This window comes from Gastrolobium bilobum, unplaced genomic scaffold (genome assembly GCF_033153095.1).
Source record: "Gastrolobium bilobum isolate Gb01-03AN ecotype WA unplaced genomic scaffold, APGP_CSIRO_Gbil_v1 utg5152, whole genome shotgun sequence".
In the NCBI taxonomy this organism is placed as follows: Eukaryota; Viridiplantae; Streptophyta; class Magnoliopsida; order Fabales; family Fabaceae; genus Gastrolobium; species Gastrolobium bilobum.
Genome location: NW_026898358.1, coordinates 419,114 through 441,291, shown reverse-complemented (window position 1 = coordinate 441,291; position 22,178 = coordinate 419,114). Strand labels below are relative to the sequence as shown.

The 22,178-nt window shown below is 31.5% G+C and overlaps 1 protein-coding gene across 1 annotated transcript; it reads right to left on the bottom strand.

Annotated features, from left to right (window-relative positions):
* Positions 1–2,905: 2,905 nt before the first annotated feature.
* LOC133315229 (uncharacterized) lies at positions 2,906–7,073 on the bottom strand. Its single transcript, XM_061516810.1, has 2 exons — positions 6,223–7,073; positions 2,906–4,438 (listed from the first exon to the last, which is right to left on the bottom strand). Exons 1-2 carry the CDS (start codon positions 6,733–6,735, stop codon positions 3,668–3,670), a joined length of 1,284 nt encoding a protein of 427 aa, XP_061372794.1. The 5' UTR covers positions 6,736–7,073; the 3' UTR covers positions 2,906–3,667.
* Positions 7,074–22,178: the final 15,105 nt, after the last annotated feature.

The following is a 22,178-nucleotide window of genomic DNA, read 5'->3' as shown; positions in this document are numbered from 1 at the left end:
GGTGTGGTGTTGCAGGTCGTGGTAATAATATGACAAAATTGTGAAGATGTCATGTAATAATATCCTTTTATTCCATTGTGAACGGTAAATATTGACATGAGATATTCTTGGAAATCGACAATCACACAAAATCGACAAAATAAAAAAAAGAAAAGAGAAATTGACATGATGGTTCACTCAATTTAGGCTAAGTCCAATTTGTTTATACTATATTCACCTCATCGCCACTCGTTACAAGTAGGGGTGTTAACGGGCCGAGCCGAGCCGAGCTTTGATCTTAACGGGTCAAATCTGTATTTAAACGTGTCCGATTGGCCTTAGTCTATTACTGTTACGAATATAATATTGACATGTGACCTGATTTATTTACAAAAAATAAAAGCCTGTGTGAAGCCTGTTAGCATGTTAAAGAATAAAAATAAGAGAACAGAATTCCACAAAAAATCAATTTCCAGATAGAAACCTTAGCTTCCAATTAATAATTTACAAAGTCTACAATAAATAAAAAAAATTAAAGTGAGAGAAGGTAGATAACAAGTCTTATTATCTTAGCCCATTATAAAAAAAGTGCCAACAAAAATAAAAATAAAATAAATAAAATAAAAAATAAATTGACACAAACGAGCAGTGCACAGTGGAACGAATGAGTTTTTGTGGGTTTGTTTGTGTGAAGGAGGATGAAGGATAATATAGAACAACACTAGTAATTCCATAAATATACATAAATTCAATATATATCCAAATAGCATAATATAGAACAAAATCATTCAAAAAGTCTGTTAAACCAATAAAATGGGGTGAAATAAATTGATGAGAGAGTTATTACAAGTAGTATAAAAAGTATAAATAAATAATTATATACTAGGCTAGCCTGGGAGGCTCTAAGGCCGAGCTTCTGAATTAGAGCCTGAGGCCTTTTTATTAAACGAGCTTTTATACAAATTCAAGCCTGGTTCCAACACGAGCTTTTATTAAACGAGCTCGGGCTTTTACGAGCCGAGCTAAAGACCCCTGAAAGGCCCCTGGCTCGTTTACCACCCCTAGTTACAAGTCACTCGCTTTACAAGAAAAATATAAATATAAATAGTATTAAAAAAATTTAACAACAACTATTTATGGACCCAAATCTAAACTACTAAGAAAATTACAAAATTACAAAAAATCAGAGCTCACAATAGTATCTAGTCTCTATTGGGCTATGGGCGGTGCCCCCGAATCCCTATCCGCTCATTGGGAGTGGGATTCTAGTTACCTTTTATGCTGACCTCGACAATAAAAACCTCGTGAACATGTAACTTATGAGCCATGCTCAACAGATGTGACCCAACGTTCCGGAATAAATTTGTTACATGAGGTGCAAATTTATATATATGAATGATTGAATAGAAAAACTATAGTGTGAATAAAGTAATTGATGATAACATTTCAATCACATATTTGAATAAGGGTTTAATATTTTTCATCAATATCAACATTAATAATATTTTTATCTTAAATTAATTGAGATCCCGTGATAAATAATCCAAAAAAGATACGGAAAAATAAAATTTAATTATATCTACATACATAATATTATCCATACAAAAATAGTACATAATCGTAAGGAGATATAAATAAAAATAAAAAACAAATAAGAATTTATAGAGGGACAGAAAATAATAAGAAGTTAAGAAATAAAAAAAAATTAACATAAAAAGGAATAAAAAAATAAGAAGACATAAGTAAATAGGTAATAGAAAAAAGATTGAAAAAAATGAAACAAAGGAAAAAAGGATAATATATAGAAAGAAAAAATATGAACCAACATAAAAATATGTATATGTAAAAAATAATTTTTTTTTTCAACCGTAAGAAAAAATAAATCCTCTTAGAAATGGTGTGAGAATCTGAAAAAATATCTACTTGAGAATTTTTTAATGGAATATCTTTGTCTCCTGCATTAGACAACAGAATCGAATAAAATTCTTCTGTTATAAAGGAGATGTGTGAAGAAAAGGTTATTCGATTCCCAAGGAGATTTCTCGTGTCAACGGCTTAGCAATCTCCTGTTATAAATGAAGGTTTTCGTTTTATCCTTTAACATAACATAACAAATTTTTCTATACTCACAATATTTTGTGGGGTCTACATTTTTTAAAACAAAAAAATAAATAAAAAATTAAGGCATACAAAACGAATCTCTATAGCATTACACAATCACTTTTCCTACAACATAACTCTTATAAAACCCATAAATGAAATAATGTAAACAATAAAATCACATCATAATAACGTGGTCAATAAAAATACTGCATGATTGTTTCATTATTTTCTGCTGAAGTTCATTCTAGAACCTATAAAAAAATTATTTATTTCACGAATTATGTTCAAAGACGTTAGCGCAACTAATACAATTGAATAATATAGATACAGAGATTTTGTTTTTGAATATTTACTTAAAAATTAAAGATGTGAGCAATTGTCTTTTGTGTAATGCATCATATTGTTAGAACAAATACAAAATGTACTTATAGAACAAGTACAAGATTATAAATATGGTTAGTTTTTTTTCTGTATTCAATGTAAATAAGTTAGTTAATTAAGTTCAAATTAACGTTGTTTTGGGATGAAAATTATAATATTTTTGTAATTATAATTTATTTCAAGATTATAATAGTCTTTTTTTAATTTGTCAATTTAAAATGACATTATTTTGAGAGTGAATATTGATATTTTATCTACATTCACTATAAAAACATTAAAATCTTATAAAAAACAGCACTCTTTTCTGATATTATATGAGAAATTTTTTTTATCTTACACATACACTGAAGTTCTCACTTTTTTTTTTAATTTAGTGGATTCTATCTGATAAATGGTATCAATTGATAATATTTTCATTGATTTAAAACTGTACATCAATGTATCTTAAATAGAATAGGCTGTTACGGCTGTTACCAAACAGTCTGTTACCAAATAGTAAAACAACTTCCTAAAGATAAGTAACTACACCTAATTACAATAGGACTCAGTTATACATATCCTAACAAACTACAGGTTACAACATATCACAGCAAATCATAACAACATATAGAATCTTCTATTCCAACACTATCATGTGATTTTTTTACATGAGAAAATTTTTCTGTTATGTAACATATTGAAAGATTAACCCAAAAAATCCTAATATCAACATTAATTGATATCACACCCTCTGCTACGTGTAGAAATTTAGTGCTTTCGGAGCACTTTTAATTTGGTGAGACAGAGTAGAGAAAAAAAAAAATTGAGAAGAAAGAAGAAAAAAAATAAAAGTTTAATACAAATATCATATTTTTAGAGGGACCACCAGAGTCGGGTACCATATAAATTTCCCCCTCTGCAACATGCCCACTACCACTAGTATATTTAAAGGGTCAAAACTCAAAACTTTCTGTGTTACAAAAAAAGTTAAAACTTTTTCCGGCCGACACAGTACCATGTGGGTCTCATTGTTTGAAGGGTCCGCACGAAGCATCCTTTTTCTCGACGAACATAATACTTATATTTTTCATATTTAAATTTCCAAAACAAGTATTCCAATTAGCCAAAAAAATGATATTTTCCCCAAATCGTGTTTACTGTAGTAAATTGTGTTTACGACTAACTGCAGAGTATAGAAAAAAAAAAAAAAAACCGAAGATCAAGACTAATAAGCCAAACCCAATGTACAAATATCTTCCACTGGAGGGGCATTCCAATGTGCAGTCTGATTTTTCAACTTGATGAAATCGTTAATGCAGTTCATCAATTTCATAGAGTGAATTCTCTTCCTAGCCTCAGCAAGTTTCTTTCCAGCAACTCGATCAAAAGTCTTCTCCCAACCATTTTCCCAGCTTTCGTGAGCATCGCAAAGTTCAAGTGACCCGTTCTCCCAATCGGTCCAACTCCACTCCTTTTCAACGGACACCATCACGTTCTCCACGCACGTGCCTTGGCAAACCGGCACGCACGGTCTGCATTTTGCTCCGCTCAGTGGACCGGGACTCGACAACGCCCCGACCGGCACGCCGAACTGGCCTGGCGGAAAATCGTACTTGCGGTCCGAAACGATGCAGAAAGGAAGTCGATTCGTGAGGTAACTCACATGTTGTGTTGTGAGCTGAGCTTTGAAGGCTGATTCTGAGTTGAGGTTGGTGAATCCAGCGGAATCTAATTGGGGAATGAGGGAAAGCCGAGACATAGCCACTGTTGAGGTTTTGAGGTCGCCGATGCCTAAACGGTCGTTGAGTCCACCGTACGAGGATCCGGGAGGGACCAGATACTTACCCGGAACAAAGTTTTCTGACCCGAGTGGAGCGTTCCAGTACCCGTCTACTCGTGTTCGGACTATCCAGTCGTACGTGAAATGGTTCTTCTGCTGATATGATTTTATCATCGTTAAGCATCCTTCCACGAGGTTAAAATATTGAAGAAGCCCCTGCAAAAAAAAAAAAAAAAAAAACGCAAATTAAATTTAAGGATTTGTTTAAAGTATTTTTGTAATTATAATAATTTTTTTATTATAATTTTTTTAATTTTTAACTCAAAATGACATCGTTTTGAGAGTAAATATAAATAAATAACTTATTTACAGAAATATTAAAACCTAAATTTAATCATAATTAGCATTTTTTATTTTCTTTTAAAATGCCTTATATATACATGTGATGAATCTTTGAAAGGTCCGTATTTTATAAGGCCCGGGACAATATGAAAGGAAAGTTATGCAAATCAAGAAAAAAAATCCTTTGTTAATGATGATCATATTTTTATAGCTGTAAAATTGGACTTAGGCCTTCAAATAAGCCACTAGAGATACGGAACCTCCAAATTTATGTATCTAATTTCTCTTAGTATTATGTTGTTACTGTATACACATATTATCTCATTAGCAAATGTTGTCGTTCATATTAGTGCACAGTAATTCACAACCTCAAAGATATCTCTTTTATAAATATATTAAAGAGAACACCAAATCCAAAAGCAATTCATTAATTTTTGACTTAGACATTTCTGTCACTTAAAAGAAAACAATACATATTCAAGTATAGTATACGTTAGTTAGCGTCAAACTTTTGTTCTAAGGAAGAGAGGTGGTTTGGTTTAGCTTAAAAGTACCTATTGTGGAATAGGAAAAGGAAGGATGGGCCAATTAAGAGGGAAGTTGTGGTTACACCCGCCAACCCTACCTAACCGGCTCCCAAGTCCCAAGTGTCAAATTTCAATTCAACTCCTGAATAATCTAGAAGCTATAAAACCCAATGTTTGGTTTGATGCTTTTTGATATTTTCTCAGGTAAATCAAGTTTGGTTTTTAAAAAATCAATGTGTAGTTCAACAGTTTTTGACCAAAATCCATTTATGTGAAATGCATGACTTTTTGAGAAAGATAATAATTTGTACTGTTTAGAAACCCGATTTGTCAAATCAAACTACTTTTTTTTAACTTCTCCATCTATTCAACTTTCCCTATAATACCTAGTAATTACAGTCTAGTAATTACAGTTCTCTAGTATTCTTAAAATTTATCTTCAATCAAACGCCCCCTAAAGTTTTTAAAAGTATAGAGATTCATTGATAACTTTTAAACTATAAATTTATTTAATAGAAGAGAATGATATGTTTACAAACTTTTTTACAAATTACACTAAATATGACTGGTCATACATTCTTAATTGATGCATGACCGGTCAGACATGATGTAATTTATAAGAGTTTGTAAATAAAATGTTTGTAAATATAACATTCTCTCTAATAAAAAGAAGTAAAACCAGCCAACGTAAATTACATTAAAGCGCCATTAGAGATAATTAAGTACGAATTTAATATATCTTACACAACCTAGCTAACCGCAGTCATAAACGACTAAGAGTAAGTACCTTAACAGTTTTTCCTCTAGCCAACGTAAATGGATTTGGAAGATGAGACGCAGAAGAAAAGAATTGATTTTTTTTTATTATTATTAAAAAATTTAGCATCCTGGGGACGTTTGGAAAGGCAGAAGGAAAAGAAAAGAATCCGACACTAATTAATATGAAAATCTTCAGATGGAGGCAACAGAACCAACTAAAATTCTACGATGAAAAGGTGTTGATCGTTTAAAAGAAACAAATAATAAAGAATAAAGAAAGAGAGGTAAAATATCCAAAACGTATAACAATCTGAAGTAATATTTTCAGAAATCAAGAAAGGAATAAAAAGAAAAAGAAAATAGGCATGAAACCTGGATGCCGTTGGGCGAGTTCTGCGCCGTGAGGACTCGAACATATGACTCATTCTCCGGCAACGGTTGAGGGTGGAAGATTCGAACGGCAGCGACCTTTGGCGCAAACCTCAAGAGAGAGAACTTGAATGTATCTTTGTCTATCGGGCTATGCAAAAAAAGATCCGAATTGGGGTATTCCTTGATTATCATCTCCAATATGGAGGGTCCAGTGAGTTCGAACCTTCTAGCACCACCCACCAAACACACAGCCATTCTCGACCGCACCAACTCATCTTTCGAAGCATGATTATTGTTCTCGTTGATACCCACAGCCTTGGCTTTTTGAAAAGGAAGGCTCAAAAGGAATTGCTGAACAGGGTACAATGAAGAAAAGGTGTTTAAAGTGGTTGAATGGAGAGAGATGAACATAAGGATAAAAACGGCAGGGATTATCAACACAAGGAAACGCCAATCAAGATCAGATACCCATTTAGTAAAGGGCAGCGTAAACTTTCTGGGACTCTTTAGCATCTCTAATAACTTTTTTTCTTCTTCTTCTCAATTTCTCTAAATATAATTTATTTATTTACGCCAGCCGGTACTGTTGCTCTTTCACAAAACCTTGAGGTTCCTGCTGCATTGAGTAACTTCTCCTTCTCCCAAAGGGTAATTAATTCATCAAGTGATATGTGATAGAACTAACAGTCAAGTGAAAGCAATATGATTCTTATGAGAATAAAATGGAAGGAGCATGTTATGGTGAGAATTAATGGGTATTAGGCTTCATATGAAGATGGCTGCTACCACACGGCTGTTTGGCATGATGAGAAGCTAAGAGAAATTTTGATAAGTCACAGCAGAGCTTTCCTTAATTCTTCTTTTTTTTAGTACATTCCTTCTCCATTCATTTTTTATCCGCCTTATCTAATAAACTTTTTATTTTATTTTATTAATATATTCTTTGTAAAACAGTCGACATCAATGTTATTGAATCGCAATAAGTATCGTGTATTGTTTGACTGATTTTTTTTATCATATATCGTTAATCGTATCGAATCGTAAAATACAGAAATATAATAAAAAATTTAAAAATTAATATAATTAAGGGGAATGATTCGTTTACAAATTTTTTTGACAAATTTTTACAAATTACACTATCTTCTCCTGAGAGAACGTAGTGAAACAGTGAAACCTAGTGTTCTCCTGAAAGAAGATACTATAGTTTGTAAGAGTTTGTAAACAAAAAAGTTTATAAATATAACCTGCCCCTATAATTAATATCATATAAATCCAAATTTCAAAAAGAATCCAATAAGTAATTAAAGTGCAAATCAATTATTTTCACACTTATCAATCATTAAGACTAATATTATCACTACTATCACGATGGGATCTATCAGTGATATAACTAATTAGTCCCCCTCTTCTAAAAAGGGCCCTTCTAGTTTTTTTTTTTAATTTAAATCGCAAAATGATATATTTATTTCTTTTTTTATATTAAAAATTACAAACTTTGATTTAATTTTTGTATATTATGATGCACGTATCATATCATATCGTAAGTAATAGTATCGTATCATTCGATACAAACCCGTTTTCTGATACACCCTAAAATACGTATTGTTAGGCTTGTGAATCGTATCGTATCGCGTATAATAAAATACTGATAACAAGTTAATAATTTAAAATAATTAAGTCAAATATTTATTTGTTGAAAAAAATGACTTCATACTTTAAATTAAAAAACAATTAGCATATGAATATATATTTATTTACTTTTGTAAATACTTCATCAGACAAGTGTCATGCAAGAAATAATGTTTTCTATATGAATATGCATTTATATATAAAATAATATGAGAAAAGTATGCTTTTTAATATAAAAACAACTCAATAGTTTATGCAAAAAAACACACATCTAAAACATGGAAATTTTAAAATAATACATAATAATATATATTTTTTAATATAACTAACCATAAATTCCAAAAATAAAGTCGTAATTTTTTAAATAAGAAAATTAAATGGTATATTTAATAAAACAAATTGAATATTTTCATCAGGAAAGATATGTACATAAGAACAATGTCTAACATGTTTTATAAATATTATTTCATAAGATAATAGACACATTTTACGAATTAGAACACACATCTTTTACATGAAATTATTTTATCGTATTTGGTTAAAAATGTAGTTACTTTCTCGGCTATTTGACCCTTTTGTCCTTTATTAATTAATTAATAATTATTTTTTCCTTTATCCAAAACTATCTATCAATCTGTCATTCTTTAACCGATCAACTTGAAGATTTAATAAATTAAACGGTCAAAACTGGCAAAAATGATTGACTTGAAGACTTAATTGATTAAATATCCCTCTTAATTGATTTAATAGATTAAAACTTATATTTAATCGATTAAATATCTCAAATGAGCATGAAAGCATTGATTGAATGAGACAAACACGGTATTGGAGGTTATTGAAATTTTGAATTTTGAATTTAATGTAATAGGAGTTGATTGCGATTTGTATTTAATAGGAGCTGATTGCGTCCTATTATCAGCTCCTATTAAATACGAATCGCAATCAACTCCTATTACATTAAATTCAAAATTCAAATAACCTCCAATCCAATACACGAAAAACTGATTGAAGATTCTGCTAAGTATTAATTTTATGATGAATATGCAAGATGAGAAGGGTTCGTTGTTTGCCTTGATCGCTGTCATCGTTCTGAGGTTGACAATAACATCACTTCGTGCCGTTTTTCATGTAATAAGCAAAGTTTTCATGTGAGAGGTAGAAATGGAGCCAGGTCTGTTCATGTAAATCAATCTAGTTTTCAAGAATCATTTTTCTTTTCGTGCTATTGCTAAATCAAATCATTAACAATGTTTGCATTTGCTTATCAAACCATTAACCTGTTGGGAGATTTAATCGTTTAACTTGAAGATTTAATCGATTAATTCTTCAAGTCAATCATTTTTATCAGTTTTGACCATTTAATCGATTAAATCTTTAAGTTAATCGATTAAAGATGGACAGATTGGTAGATAGTTTTGAATAAAGGACAAAATAATTATTAATTAATTAATGAAAGGTAAAAAGGTCAAAAAACCGTACTTTCTCATTTATAAAAACTCCGTAAGATTTAGTACTCTTTATTTATTCAGTAAAAATATGTTACGCTATTTCGATTTATCAAATTAATCGAGAACCGTATAAGAATACAACTCTTATACTATTTTAAATTCTTATAGGAAAAAATATTAAAGAATAACGATAATTGACAAATAAGAATGATGATAGACATGCATAATTAAATGCCTGAAAGAACAATATAGCTTCTTTTTAGCAAATTTTCCCTTTTTAAAAAAAAAATAACATCTACCAAAAAAAATAGTAATAAGAGCATCCTATTGTTAGCTAGGGAGCATTTTTGTTACTCCTTTTCTTTTATTTTTTTTATTTTTTTGGTAAAAACTCCTTTTATGTTATTTAAATAATATGAATCTTGTCACGCGAGGCCCTCAATCCTCATACGAAAAATAAGAGATATGGCATGAAAAAAAAAGTTAAATAATTTCAAAGATAAAAAAATTTAAAAACGAAATTATTATACTGCACATAAATTTAATTTGTTAAAGAAGCAAATTTTGTCATTGAGTACTGTGCACTGGATAATTTTTTTTTTTTATATATATATAGCATTTTATAACTCTTTTATAAGTTTTTTTTTAACTTTATAAAAAAAATGACAAGATTAATATTTTTTTCAATAAATTTATCTAATTATTTTAACAGCTTTTACATATATTTTTTGATTATTTTTTTTTAAGAAAAAGAAAAGACTATCAAATGACCTTAAATGGCACCTACAAAGTGGTTGGTTATGTGGGTACCAGGGCATAGGATGTATCCATTTCAACAATAAAAAATGAACTTCAATCAATTAGTGAACGCCGAATTAGGTCCCTTTGCTGTACGTTGAGCAAGGTAATAGAACTCGATTGGTTACGGTTAGAATTGATGTAGATTTATCCAGACTACAACATTGTCGTTTTATTTTCTTGTTGGAGTTAATTATCATGATGCAGCGATTTGAAGAATGTGCAATAATCAGGATTATGAAGAACATGATCTGATGCAGAGAATCAATGCTCTCTCGTTTCCTTTAAGTTTGTTGCGGCAGGAGATTGGTTAGGAGGGAAAGGTGTTAGACACGATGTGAATATGAAAAGGACTATTTCCTGATGCTTTAGCATAGAGTGTCACCTACCTTTCTTTCTTTTGTTTTCTTTTTCCCTCTCTTTTTTTTGGTGATTCTATCGTCCTTTTCTAACTTCCTTTACCAAAAGATGACGACAGAAATTTACCTAATGATACGTGTGTGATAATGTTTTATTTTCGTGGTAACTGACTTTGATATATATGGTTGGAGGATTAAGACAAACCATAGGAGTAGCTAGTGCGGAATTATGTAGCATAATAACGATTGTTTTAATTAAATTTTAGCATGATTGAATAAAATTGTGCATCTCTAAAATAATATGTATTTTACCTACCCATCTTCAATTCTATTATATCAAAATCTCAAGAGGACAAAAAAAATGAGATTCTAATTCAATAATATTAAAGATAGGTAAGTAAGATAAGAAAGAATAAAAAATAAGTATAATATCCAATCCTTATATATGTTTTATATATATTTCTCTTTCCTTTCAAACTAACGGAAATTTAAACATCAACATTGTCATTAATTTGTTACGTTCTGTTAGACAACGTATAAAATAGAGTAAGAATAGTTATGTCCCACGATTAATAGTCGGTGTTTTAGATTAATATAAATAATATAATGATCTAGTCTACACACGGTTCCTATATAATACCAAATCCTCTTGAGCAATAATTCCAAACTATCAAAGTCAAACTCAAGTGTTACACAATTGCTTCTACTTTTCAAATCGTCTCATGAAAACTTATAACATCAATAATTAAATCACTATAACTTATTAACTAGTTATAATCTTTTTATTATTATATTTATTATATACCTGAGATAAATTTTATTGTATTGTTATATAATAAATATAGTACGTCATCTATATATGACTTTTTCTTAAATACTATATGCCATTCTCCCAGAAGCGACAAAACATAATCGAATTTTGCTTCCAATGGCAGCCACTCATAGTCATGAGTTCTACGCGATACTAATTAGATAAGTCTAAACATGTAACTACAACCATTCGGCTTTTTCACCCTTTTGTCTCTTATGAATTAAAAAATAATTATTTTGCCCCAGTCCCAAAATTACACATTAATCTACTTCCTGTTTTACCATTGACCAGATGATTTAGTCGATTATATCGTTATGTAATCAATTATTTCGTGACTAGAAATTAAGAGGTATATTGGATTGAAATTTTAAAGAATTTTAATTAATTGTTTTCGGACAAAATAATCTATTGGTATTCAATTAAGATTTTAAAAAATTAAAAAAAATCATGTGGTATTCGATTAGGATTTTAAAAGAAAATTTTAGAGTCTGTCCAAATCTGGTGGCATTCAGTCATGATTTTAAACAAAGGAAAAAAATCTTGTGGTATTTAAAAATTTTACAATTTTAGTGGATTTTTTATTGGTGTGAATTTCGTGAGACTTTTTAGTGAGAAGTATAAATAGGATGCCTCTCTCATAATCTCACCATAACCACTAGCATTTCTTGAAATTTCTCTATTATAGTGTTTCTTCTTCCTTTGGCGGGTCGACTCGCTCAAAACCAGGTTTCGTTATGTGAGCTTCGTGAAAGCTCAAAATCAATAGATTTTTAGGATTCTAATCACAAAAAAACCTGGATAACGACCTTCTTTCTAACATGCTGGAAGATTTGGCATTGGCGAAATGAAAGAACGCATGGTGCCTTGCTGATGCCTGTTTTCGTGAAGAAAAAACTAATCTGAAATCTTGCAAAGGATGTGGAAGAGGCTGCAAACAAATGTACAAATCTGGCTTCTAACAAAAGAATTATGGTAGCGAACATATCTTGGCAGTTTTCCAATTCGAGTGCTGTCAAGCTTAACACGGATGGGGTCGGCATGGTAACCCTGGTCCAGCTGCTTGTGGGGGTGTCATTCGTGATCAATGGCGGACCCAGAAAATTTTATTTATGTCTGCACATTTAGTTGCGCTGAATTTTTTTAATTTTCTTTTAAATGTATTAAAAACAATAAAAGAACAAAAAAAACTTCAACTTAACATAAAAAAATAATAATCAAGAGTCAACTAAGCTATCATAATTTCAAGCAATGATTATTTGTTAAGATTTTTATTTGTATAGCGATGCAAAATAATCTTGCCCTATTTTTTATTATTATTTTAATATTAAATATAATTATATATCACAAGTTAGAGTAAAAAAATTTACGTTATGAGTTGTACAACATTTCATAGAAACTTCAATAAGTTTCAATATTTTTTTATTGTAAAGTCAACTTTATGCCTAAAAGGTGCATGGCTAGACATTTTCAACAGTACACTAGCCAACAACCAAATGTGCACTCCTTACTTTTCCATGTGTCCTTGACACTAATTTTAACCTTGGCATATTTTACATTACGAGCTATTCAAATTATCCCTTAATCCTTCGCAAAAAAATCCCCCTCCCCAAAGTTTTGTGTCTGCAAGTGCCCAAACTTGCAATAGTGTGGGTTCGCCGATGTTCGTGATGAGTGCGTTAAGTGGCTTTGCGTATAAACTAGGGAGGTGTTCTTCATTCAAAATATAATTATGGGGTGTTCTTAGCGGGTTGGAGATGGCTTGGAATGCTGGATATCGTAACATCATTATTGAAAGTGATTCAACAAGTATGATCAATGTGCTCACTTGAAATGGTGCAGTAATCTGTGAGAATCATTTGATTTCTTGCATCTAACATTCAGGTTTACTACTTTAGTGTCTTTGCTTTTTTATGAGTTTTCTATTTCTTTGCTTGGGAATTGTGTGTTGTTAATGTGAATTTTTTTTCCTTCTTTGTAATCAATTACAAATCGATATTTACTCTATTATATCAATGAAAAAACCTAGATTTAAGGGGGTGTATTGGATTAAGAATTTAAAAGATTATTTCGAGATAAAAAATCTTATAGATTTTAAAAGACTATCTAGAATTGTAGTAACTTTAAAGACTTTTTTAAAATATTTTTTTTACAATCAATATTTTATAAGAATGTATTTTAAAGGATTTTAATTAAATTTATAAGATTGACAATATGGATTTATAATATTTTAAAAATTCATATGAATTTTTACCAAATATTCAAAATTACAATAGTCAATAAAAAAATAACAAAGAAATGCAATGATATTAATAAAAAAGTAAAATCTAATATAATTTTCTCAATCAGTAACTTGATGTCCTACTAAGTAACAGCTCTCCACATATCTATACTAACCCTCTACGTATTAACAAATAAAAAATTATCTTCTTGATTTGATATCAGAGCTATGAATATATGATTATAAGACCCACTAATTTTTTATTTATTAAAATAATTCGATATTTGCATATAGAACTTAAAGTTTATGATAGAATTTCGATTGAAAAATTTTGCTATTGATATTGGAAACATTGAGGTTTTTATTCTACGTGATAAAAGTTTTCTAACCATATATCATATGCATGTTTTCATTGAGTATTCTAAGAAAATTTTGAATCTGGATTTCTGGGTTTTATTACATAAAAGTTTAGAAACTTTCTCAAATTATTTTCAATCAATACATTGAAACCTTCAATTGTTTTGGGGTTTTTGAAAAATAAGTTTTTAGTGATCTATTGACATAAAAATTGTTTGAAATCGTTTCCTATAGCGAAGGAATTTCGTTCATGAATGTATTGTTACAAAATATAGGATTCATATTATGAAAGTTTCAATCTTTCTTTAAATTGATCTTATTTTACATCAATAAAACGAAATTGGTTTGAGGATTTTTGTTCTCTTGTTGTTTTTTCACTGTTTTATGTTATTTTTAATACAAAAATTACATTTTTTTGTGCCAAGAAAAATTATGACCGCATGGCTTGAAAATCATTTTTTAAACTTCCAAAAGCTCTTAAAATATGCTATTTTTGAGATGGATTAGTGCGCCTACTTGGAGCACGACTGATTGCTATAGATTCGTAAATTAGTATCAAACTGCTATATTTTCATAATTTTTTATTTAAATAACAATATATTAATTCCAAACTGTCAAAGTCATACTCAAAAGCTACACAATTACTTCTTTTTTTGTTTGGGGTTACAGGAAAGATAAGAAACACAAAAACGCTAAGTAGAAACCATTCTGGGGGTTGACAACCCCTTTTGTTCTCTTAACAACAAATTCAAACACTCCATAGGAGGACTAACAAGAATTTCCACGTCCCAAGCATGTTCTGTAGTTGTAGAAGCCATCCAATCAGCTAGAGCATTGCCTTCTCGGAAGGTGTGAGAGACCTGGGTCATCCAATCCTTCGTTAGCATGTCTTGGATTCTATTAACTAAGGGGGAAAAGGATTGGTTCTTGGAGCAACCGTTTATGATGAGCTCTATTGCAACCGTAGAGTCACTCTCAAGGCAAACCTTCCTGAAACCATAGTCCCACACAACTTCAAGGCCTAACATGATACCCTTCAACTCAGCAAGGAGGGTGTTCCCGTGGCCTGTGTTATTCCTAAATCCCACTAACCAGTTCCTTCCAGAGTCTCGGAGGACTCCTCCGCAAGAGGTTCTGTCACCCCTACAAGAGCAACTGCCATCTGTGTTCACTTTTATCCAACCAGGCTAGGGAAACTTCCAAGTAATGAAAGTTTCAGTTCTGGTTAAAGGAGAAATATGCGCTTTAGTTAGCAAGCTATCTGCAAGGAGAATGATGTCAACTAAAGCTTTGGTGAGGAAAAAAGTATTGAGAGGGTTAGGGGCTATCCCATTGAAGATGAAGTTATTGCGGTCTTTCCAGATACTCCAGCAAGTGACTCCAAACCAAAGTTTGCTATCATCAATCGTGAACCAGTTGCTATTCTTGAACAGGTGCAACTCTAACCAATCATCGAGGGGGAGGCTAAAAAAATCAGGTTGAAGGTTGATGGGAACCAACTTCTTCCAAATTTTCCTGGCCCAAACACAATCCCTAAGAACGTGGATTCTGTCTTCCAAGGCCTGGTCACATCTCGAACAGGAAGGCGACTCGCACATCCTCCTGCGAGCCCTCTGGTCATTAGTAAGAAGTTTATCATGCAGGAGGAGCCAGAGGAACGCTTGTATCTTTTGGGGCCCAGGCCATTTCCAGGCAAGGTTCCAAGACTTAAGGAACGGTTGGCGGAAGAAGGAAATTTTGAGATAAGCATATTTGACAGAAAACCTGCCATCATTCTAATCTCTCCATATCACTCTATCCTCCCCATCTCCATGAAGAGGAGGGATAATCCCTGCAATAAGGTTGTTAACATGGTTGGGGAGCAAATGTTGGAAGAGGTTCCACTTCCAGCAACCTTTGGGATCCACAAATCAGTCCACACCATAATGTAGCTGACTCTCCAGCACGTTTCCTGTGACTACAGCCAGTAAATTCTCCACCTGAGGAACCCGTTTATCTAGCCAAAACATAGTTTTCCTTTCGTCACCTGTTAAAATCCTAGTCCCCTCCATGATTTTCGGCCAATGGTTGAGCACCCCTTTCCACATATTCGAATTAGCCTCTGTCCTGGCTGGGTTAGGAAGCAGATCATCTCCAAGTCCATATTTGTTGCGGATGACCTTCACTCAGAGAGCATCACGATTGGCCAGGACCCCAAAGCCAATTTTCATTGTGAGCGCATTGTTCATGGCTCTAGATTGACGTAGGCCCAGTCCGCCATTCTCCTTGGGCATGCAGAGAGTTGTCCAATTCACCAGATGGGTCTTCCTCAGGGGCTATGTGGAGTCCCAAATGAAGTTCCTAGTGTATTTATCTAATTCCTCTGTTACCTGTGTAGGCAAGGAAACCGACTGCATGGTGTAAGTGGGAATGGCTGCTACTACAGACTTGGCTAGCCTAATGCGAACAACTAGCGTTAGGGTACGAAGCCTCCAAACGTTCAATCTGCCTTGGACGCGATCCAAGATATGGGAGAAGGAGGTACGTGACACCCTTTTATGATGCAGGAAGATCCCTAGATACTTACCTAGGTCGCCTGTTAGGTTAATATTGAGGCACTCGCTAATCTCCTTGGCTCTCGCAAAGCAAGTTTCTTGGAGAAGAAGACCCTTGATTTGTTCTCATGAAAACTTATATCAATCACTAAATCACACGAATTCATTAGTTATAATATTTTTATTATTATATTTTTTTATGAAATTAATATTTTTTATTTTGAAGGAGATAATTTTATCTCCTAACATACATAAAATTGTATGGAGTCCATATGAAAAAAAGGAAAAAGAAAATATGGACTCTACACACTTATATATATATATATATATATATATATATATATATATATATATAGAGAGAGAGAGAGAGAGAGAGAGAGAGGGGTGTCAAATTTGAAGTTTGACACCTCATCTGAAAGCAATTAGATCAAAAAAGATCAATGGAGTCACATGCTTACAAATCAGAGTCGTTGATCTTTTTTGATCTAATGGCTCTCAAATAAGGTGTCAAATTTGAAGTTTGACACCTCATCTAAGAGCTGTTAGATCAAAAAAGATCAACGGTGTCACATGCTTACAAATTAGAGTTATTGATCTTTTTTGATCTGACGGCTCTCAGATGAGGTGTCAAACTTTAAATTTGACACCAGTGTCAAAGGATCCTACCTCATATATACGAGATAAAATTATCTCATATGACATAAGAAACGTTATCTCATCTATTATATACCAAATATAAATTTTATTGTATTACTATACAATAAATACTATATGTCACAAATATATATATGTATGACTTTTCCTTAAATACAGTATATCATTCTCGCAGAAAGCGACAAAACATATTCAAATTAATTTTGCTTCCAATGGCAGCCACTCATATGAGTTATACGTGACACTATAATCAGGAAATTCTAAACCGATGATTTTTTTTGGAGTTACCCAACCTTAATTATCTCTTTGAGACGAGTTGGTTCCCTCCGGTATCCCCACGAGCTTCGACTCTTTGAGCCGGCTATGGGACTAATTCAGAGTGCGGGGGAACATTGATGGCTAAAGGTTCAGCCCCCTTCCCAAGAATGCATTCAGCGGGAATCGAACACATATCCAACCCCACTAACTCAGCGCCAAGTTACTAACTGAGCTGCACCCATTGGGTACTAAACCGATAACTACAATTACCATTCTCATTTCTTCTTTAACTTATTCTCTATTTTGAAGATGTTTATGTTTATTTTATAATTTTAACTAGTAAGCATCATGTGTATTGTACGTCTAATTTTACATTGAAATAAAATATAAAAAATAAAATATTTAAGAAAAAATAATTAAAATTATAGAAGAGAATATATATAATTAATTTGAAATAATTTAAATCTAAGAATAACATATATAATTTTTGTGATTAAGAAAAAGAAATGACCATTTCAATTCATGACTTATAAATTTTGTGATTAAGATTTTTTTTCTTTAAGTTGGTTAACTTGCAGTTGTATTTGCTTATTAATTTCTTTATGTTGACTAAAATATCATTCACGCTGGAACTATGTGTTTTTTTTTCTAAAAAAACTAAACCTAATATTTGGTTTGGTTGACATTTTTGAAGTTTTACTTTTAACTATAGAAAATGTGTTATATCATATAAGATAGTTGTCTTATGTTACATGCTCATGAAATTTTGTGTCTATCTTTTTTTTTTTTTTTTAAATTATGGGTCCCACAACTTTATTTTATCCACATAAAATACTTATCTTATGTGACATAAAATTAATAACTCCCTTTAACTATCTACATGACTTTGAAATAAGCTTTATTTATTAAATGAGGATTGATGTAAACTTTTCAACAGCCAAATAGAAAAATTATGAGCATATATATTAATGAAGAAATCTTCTATCAAATGTGCGTAAATTAAATTATTACCCTCAATTTTCTAAGAATTTAAACAAAAACTTTTAACCAAACACCCCCTAAAAGTTTAGCAAAATTGTGATGTAAATGCCCTCATGGTAATTGATGTGACCACAACCTCATTTTGATGTTTTGATATTTTTTCCATTATAAAATTTCCCCTTCGAGAATTTGCATCCCTTCTTCTCACAGCCAACCGAGCCATGTTAGGAACTAGAGACGGAATACAACCTACATAACACCAGTCAGAAACATGTATTTGGTATTTTTGCTTTTAAAAAAGAGGAAATCATTTGTCCTTTTAAACGATATAACTTAGATTTTTTCAGTAATTTATAATTATATATTTCAGAGAGTACTTAATTATAATATTAAAATTGTATTTTTTTTCTATCTCTTTAAATATTATATACTGACATGAAAAATAAAAAAAAAATATAACTTTAATATTTAACTATGTTCTCTTCAGAATATATAGTCATAAATTGTTAAACGAAAATAAGTTACGTCATTTAAAAAAAAAAAAAAATCCCCTTTAAAAAAACAAAAAGAGTTCGGAGAAACAAGTTAAAGCGTGAAGCGTGAACCTGAAGATTAGCAAATCGCAGGTAGCAGTATATTTTTGCAACCTAACATTCTAGCAAGTACCAACCATGTTTGAAGTTCACGCATCGGGGTTTATTTAATTTTTATTTAAAGTTAAGTATTGGGTCATGCATTAATAATTAATTTACTCTTGATAGTGTATATTAATTAAATTTGAATAGGTAAATTGTATGTATAGATGTTTATTATACGAGTTGGGACATATTTAACTTAAGCAAAAAATATTAATATTTTTACATGACTAATATTTTTGACCTATCTAGACTCAGCTTGATCATATATTGTTTATGTTAATGTGATGCTTTATTGGAATTAGAATGAAAAATGGCAAGCATGAGAAATGAGAAATGTCATGCATGTTTTTCTAACATTTGAAAAGTCAAATCTATATGATATATTGGAAATTTCTTATTCCTTTGAAAAGTCAAAAGCGTGGTCATACAGCGCATATCAGGCGTTTATGTACAACAACAAAATTATTTGTGAATTTAAAAGAGCTATCTTAGTACGTGATGATTTGGGCAAAGTAATTATAATGACTTTGACAAAACTTTATTTTTGTGGTTTAGCGCGATACTTAAACAAGTTGTGTTAACATAAACACCAGTGGCAGACTCAAGAATAAATTTTATCTAGTACCAAAAATTTTAACATATTAAAATATTTATTATAATTATCTAAATTTATCAGAAAAAGTATTTACTATGAATACTAACATGTTTATCTAAATTATTTACTAAATAATGTCACATAACATTAAAAATATAAATAAACAATTGTCAATAATTATATGGAAAATGATCCGTTTATAAATTTTTTTTGAAATTTTTTACAAATTACACAATGTTCTCCCGGGAGAACATAGTGTAACGAGTGTTCTCCCCGGAGAACATAGTGTAGTTTGTAAGAGTTTGTAAACAAAAAAGTTTGTAAATATAATCTGCCCCTAATTATATATCAAAGCAAACATAAAAATAAACTAACCTTTCCAGTAAGCATTTCAAACACAATCATTTCACTTTCCTCCAACAACATAATAAGTAGGGGTGTGCAAAATAATCAAAAAGTTGAACCGAATCATTAACCGAATCGAACCGCCCTTAAAATAACCGGTTTTTAAAGAACCAGTTCATGAACCGAAACGATTTTTAAAGAACTAGTTCATGAACCGAGCCGATTTTTAGAACCAGTTTAAGAACCGAACCGAACTGTTTTCAAACCGAACCAAATTGATTTGTATAACTTTTTTTTTAATTTTTAATTTTTTTCTTTTCAAAATAGGGTCGACTCGAACCGAACCGAACCATTTAAACCAATTTGGTTCGGTTATTCAAAAAATTCGGTTCGGTTCGACCTATGCACATCCCTAATAATAAGTAATGAACCAAGTATTGTCATGAGGATATGAATGCACACAAATGTAATAATTATATGTACAATAACATTTAATAAATAATTTAAAATATAATAAAAAAAATTTGCATACCTAAAATTGTAAACGACGCTCTTTTAATTGACGAAATCTTCAAGGATAGAATCTTTAGTAAAAGTTTCAGCAATTTCTCTTTCAACATACACAACCAAATTATTTGCAAGAAAGTCATCCTCCATTTTGTTTCGAAGCCTCGTTTTCACGATTTTCATTGCTGAGAATGCACGTTCACTACTTGCTGTTGAAACTGGTAATGTTAAGATAAGACGAATAAGCAAATGATAGGAATTTGACTTTCCTGTCTTAGCTAATCCTTGACACAGCTCATAAATTGAAGATAAATTTTGAAGTTTTGGATGTTTTGAGATGTCCTTGTGGAAATGCTTCAATTGACAATTTAAATTAATTCTCTCTTGCTCAGAAAAATCAAGAGGATAGTATTTTTCTGCAAGGCTACAAACGTCAGCAATATTAAATGCTTTGTAACCATTCTTCAGATCTAATGAAGAGCTAAGTGATAAGAGTTCCATTGTTTTCTCAGTAAACCTTCTATCTAACTCTTGTAATTGAAAGTGAATGGTTAAATTAAAGATATCAAAATGATGGTGATGCTCAATAGTTATTTGATTATGTTGTTGACGGTCACGACCTTTAATATTTGAGCATCAAAATCTGAAACATCTATTTCATGAAGCTTGGAGAAATTAACAACACCTTCAAGTATTATTTTCCAACCATCATCTTGTCATTCTTGAATGAGTTCCTTTGTACTTGAAACTAATTGTATAGCATTCAAAATGTCTTGAGATTGTTGTTGTAATGCTTGACAAAGAATTTCAATGATACCCAAATATTTTCATTCTTGTATACTGCCATCTTCAAGATGCGAGTTCAAGATTTGGTCGAAAAATTCTCAACTTTTCAGTAGGGTGTTGATTCTCGCCTCGCTGACAATCAAGCGCAGTTGTTAAGGTTGGAAATAAGGTTGGATGATTACTAGAATTAGATGACTATGATAGTGAATCAGTTGCAGCAACTCAACACCACAGTGCTTGCGATTGATGCTCGTAATTGCAATCCTAATTTTCGTGGACCTGTGTTTCAATCAAATGCTGATGTTGCATCGTCTCATAATCCTCATCTGTTGCAGTCCATTTCCATCGATCAAGATTCAGCTTCTTGTTTTTTTTCTTTTGCCAGAAAATAGAGCATAACTCTAACATTGTAGGAGCTTCTGTTTCTTTAATGTAATTGTAGTTTGCTTTATTGACAACTTCAGTTGGTCTGCGTTCGCTGTTGACATCCACTGAGAGCATTTCTTGCCTAACCATTCATAGAAGAACTGAATTAGCATATCCGCATTTTTCATTCATGTTCATTCCCACGTAGATTTCTCCTCTCAAGTACGACAATGTATCAGCAGCACACAAAGCTAATGAGCAAAGCTTGTACCTCATTGTGTTGACGATAAGGGAAATGTGGATGTAAATTTTATTTTTTATGCATCAATTCAACCAAGAGGCATACCTGTTTATGGTGCTATTAGCACATCTGTTTTTCATTTGTCACATAGTGCATTTGCAGACTTCTTTTTAGGGTCATTGCAATGTGCATTTGAGAGCAATTGGAATGTCCTTCGCTATGTTCTTCTAAGTTTTACTTGGGACCCAGAAGGCAATGGCAATTTCAATTTCGCTATGTTTTGTTGCAAGTTCTTCAAAACAGGGCTTGACCTACTATCTCCACCATGTGGGTATGGTTGAGAGACTTTTCTTTGTTTTGGACCTTGAGGACAAGGTCATTTTCAAGGGGTGGAAATGTTACGTTATGTAGTGACTGTGAAGTGCAGTAGT

Bases quoted from the DNA above. Each gene is read 5' to 3' on its own strand.
- LOC133315229 (XM_061516810.1), bottom strand. From the start codon at position 6,735: ATGCTAAAGAGTCCCAGAAAGTTTACGCTGCCCTTTACTAAATGGGTA. The intron at 4,439-6,222 runs GTTTCATGCCTA...TTTTTTTTGCAG, and splicing joins ACTCGCCCAACGGCATCCAG to GGGCTTCTTCAATATTTTAA.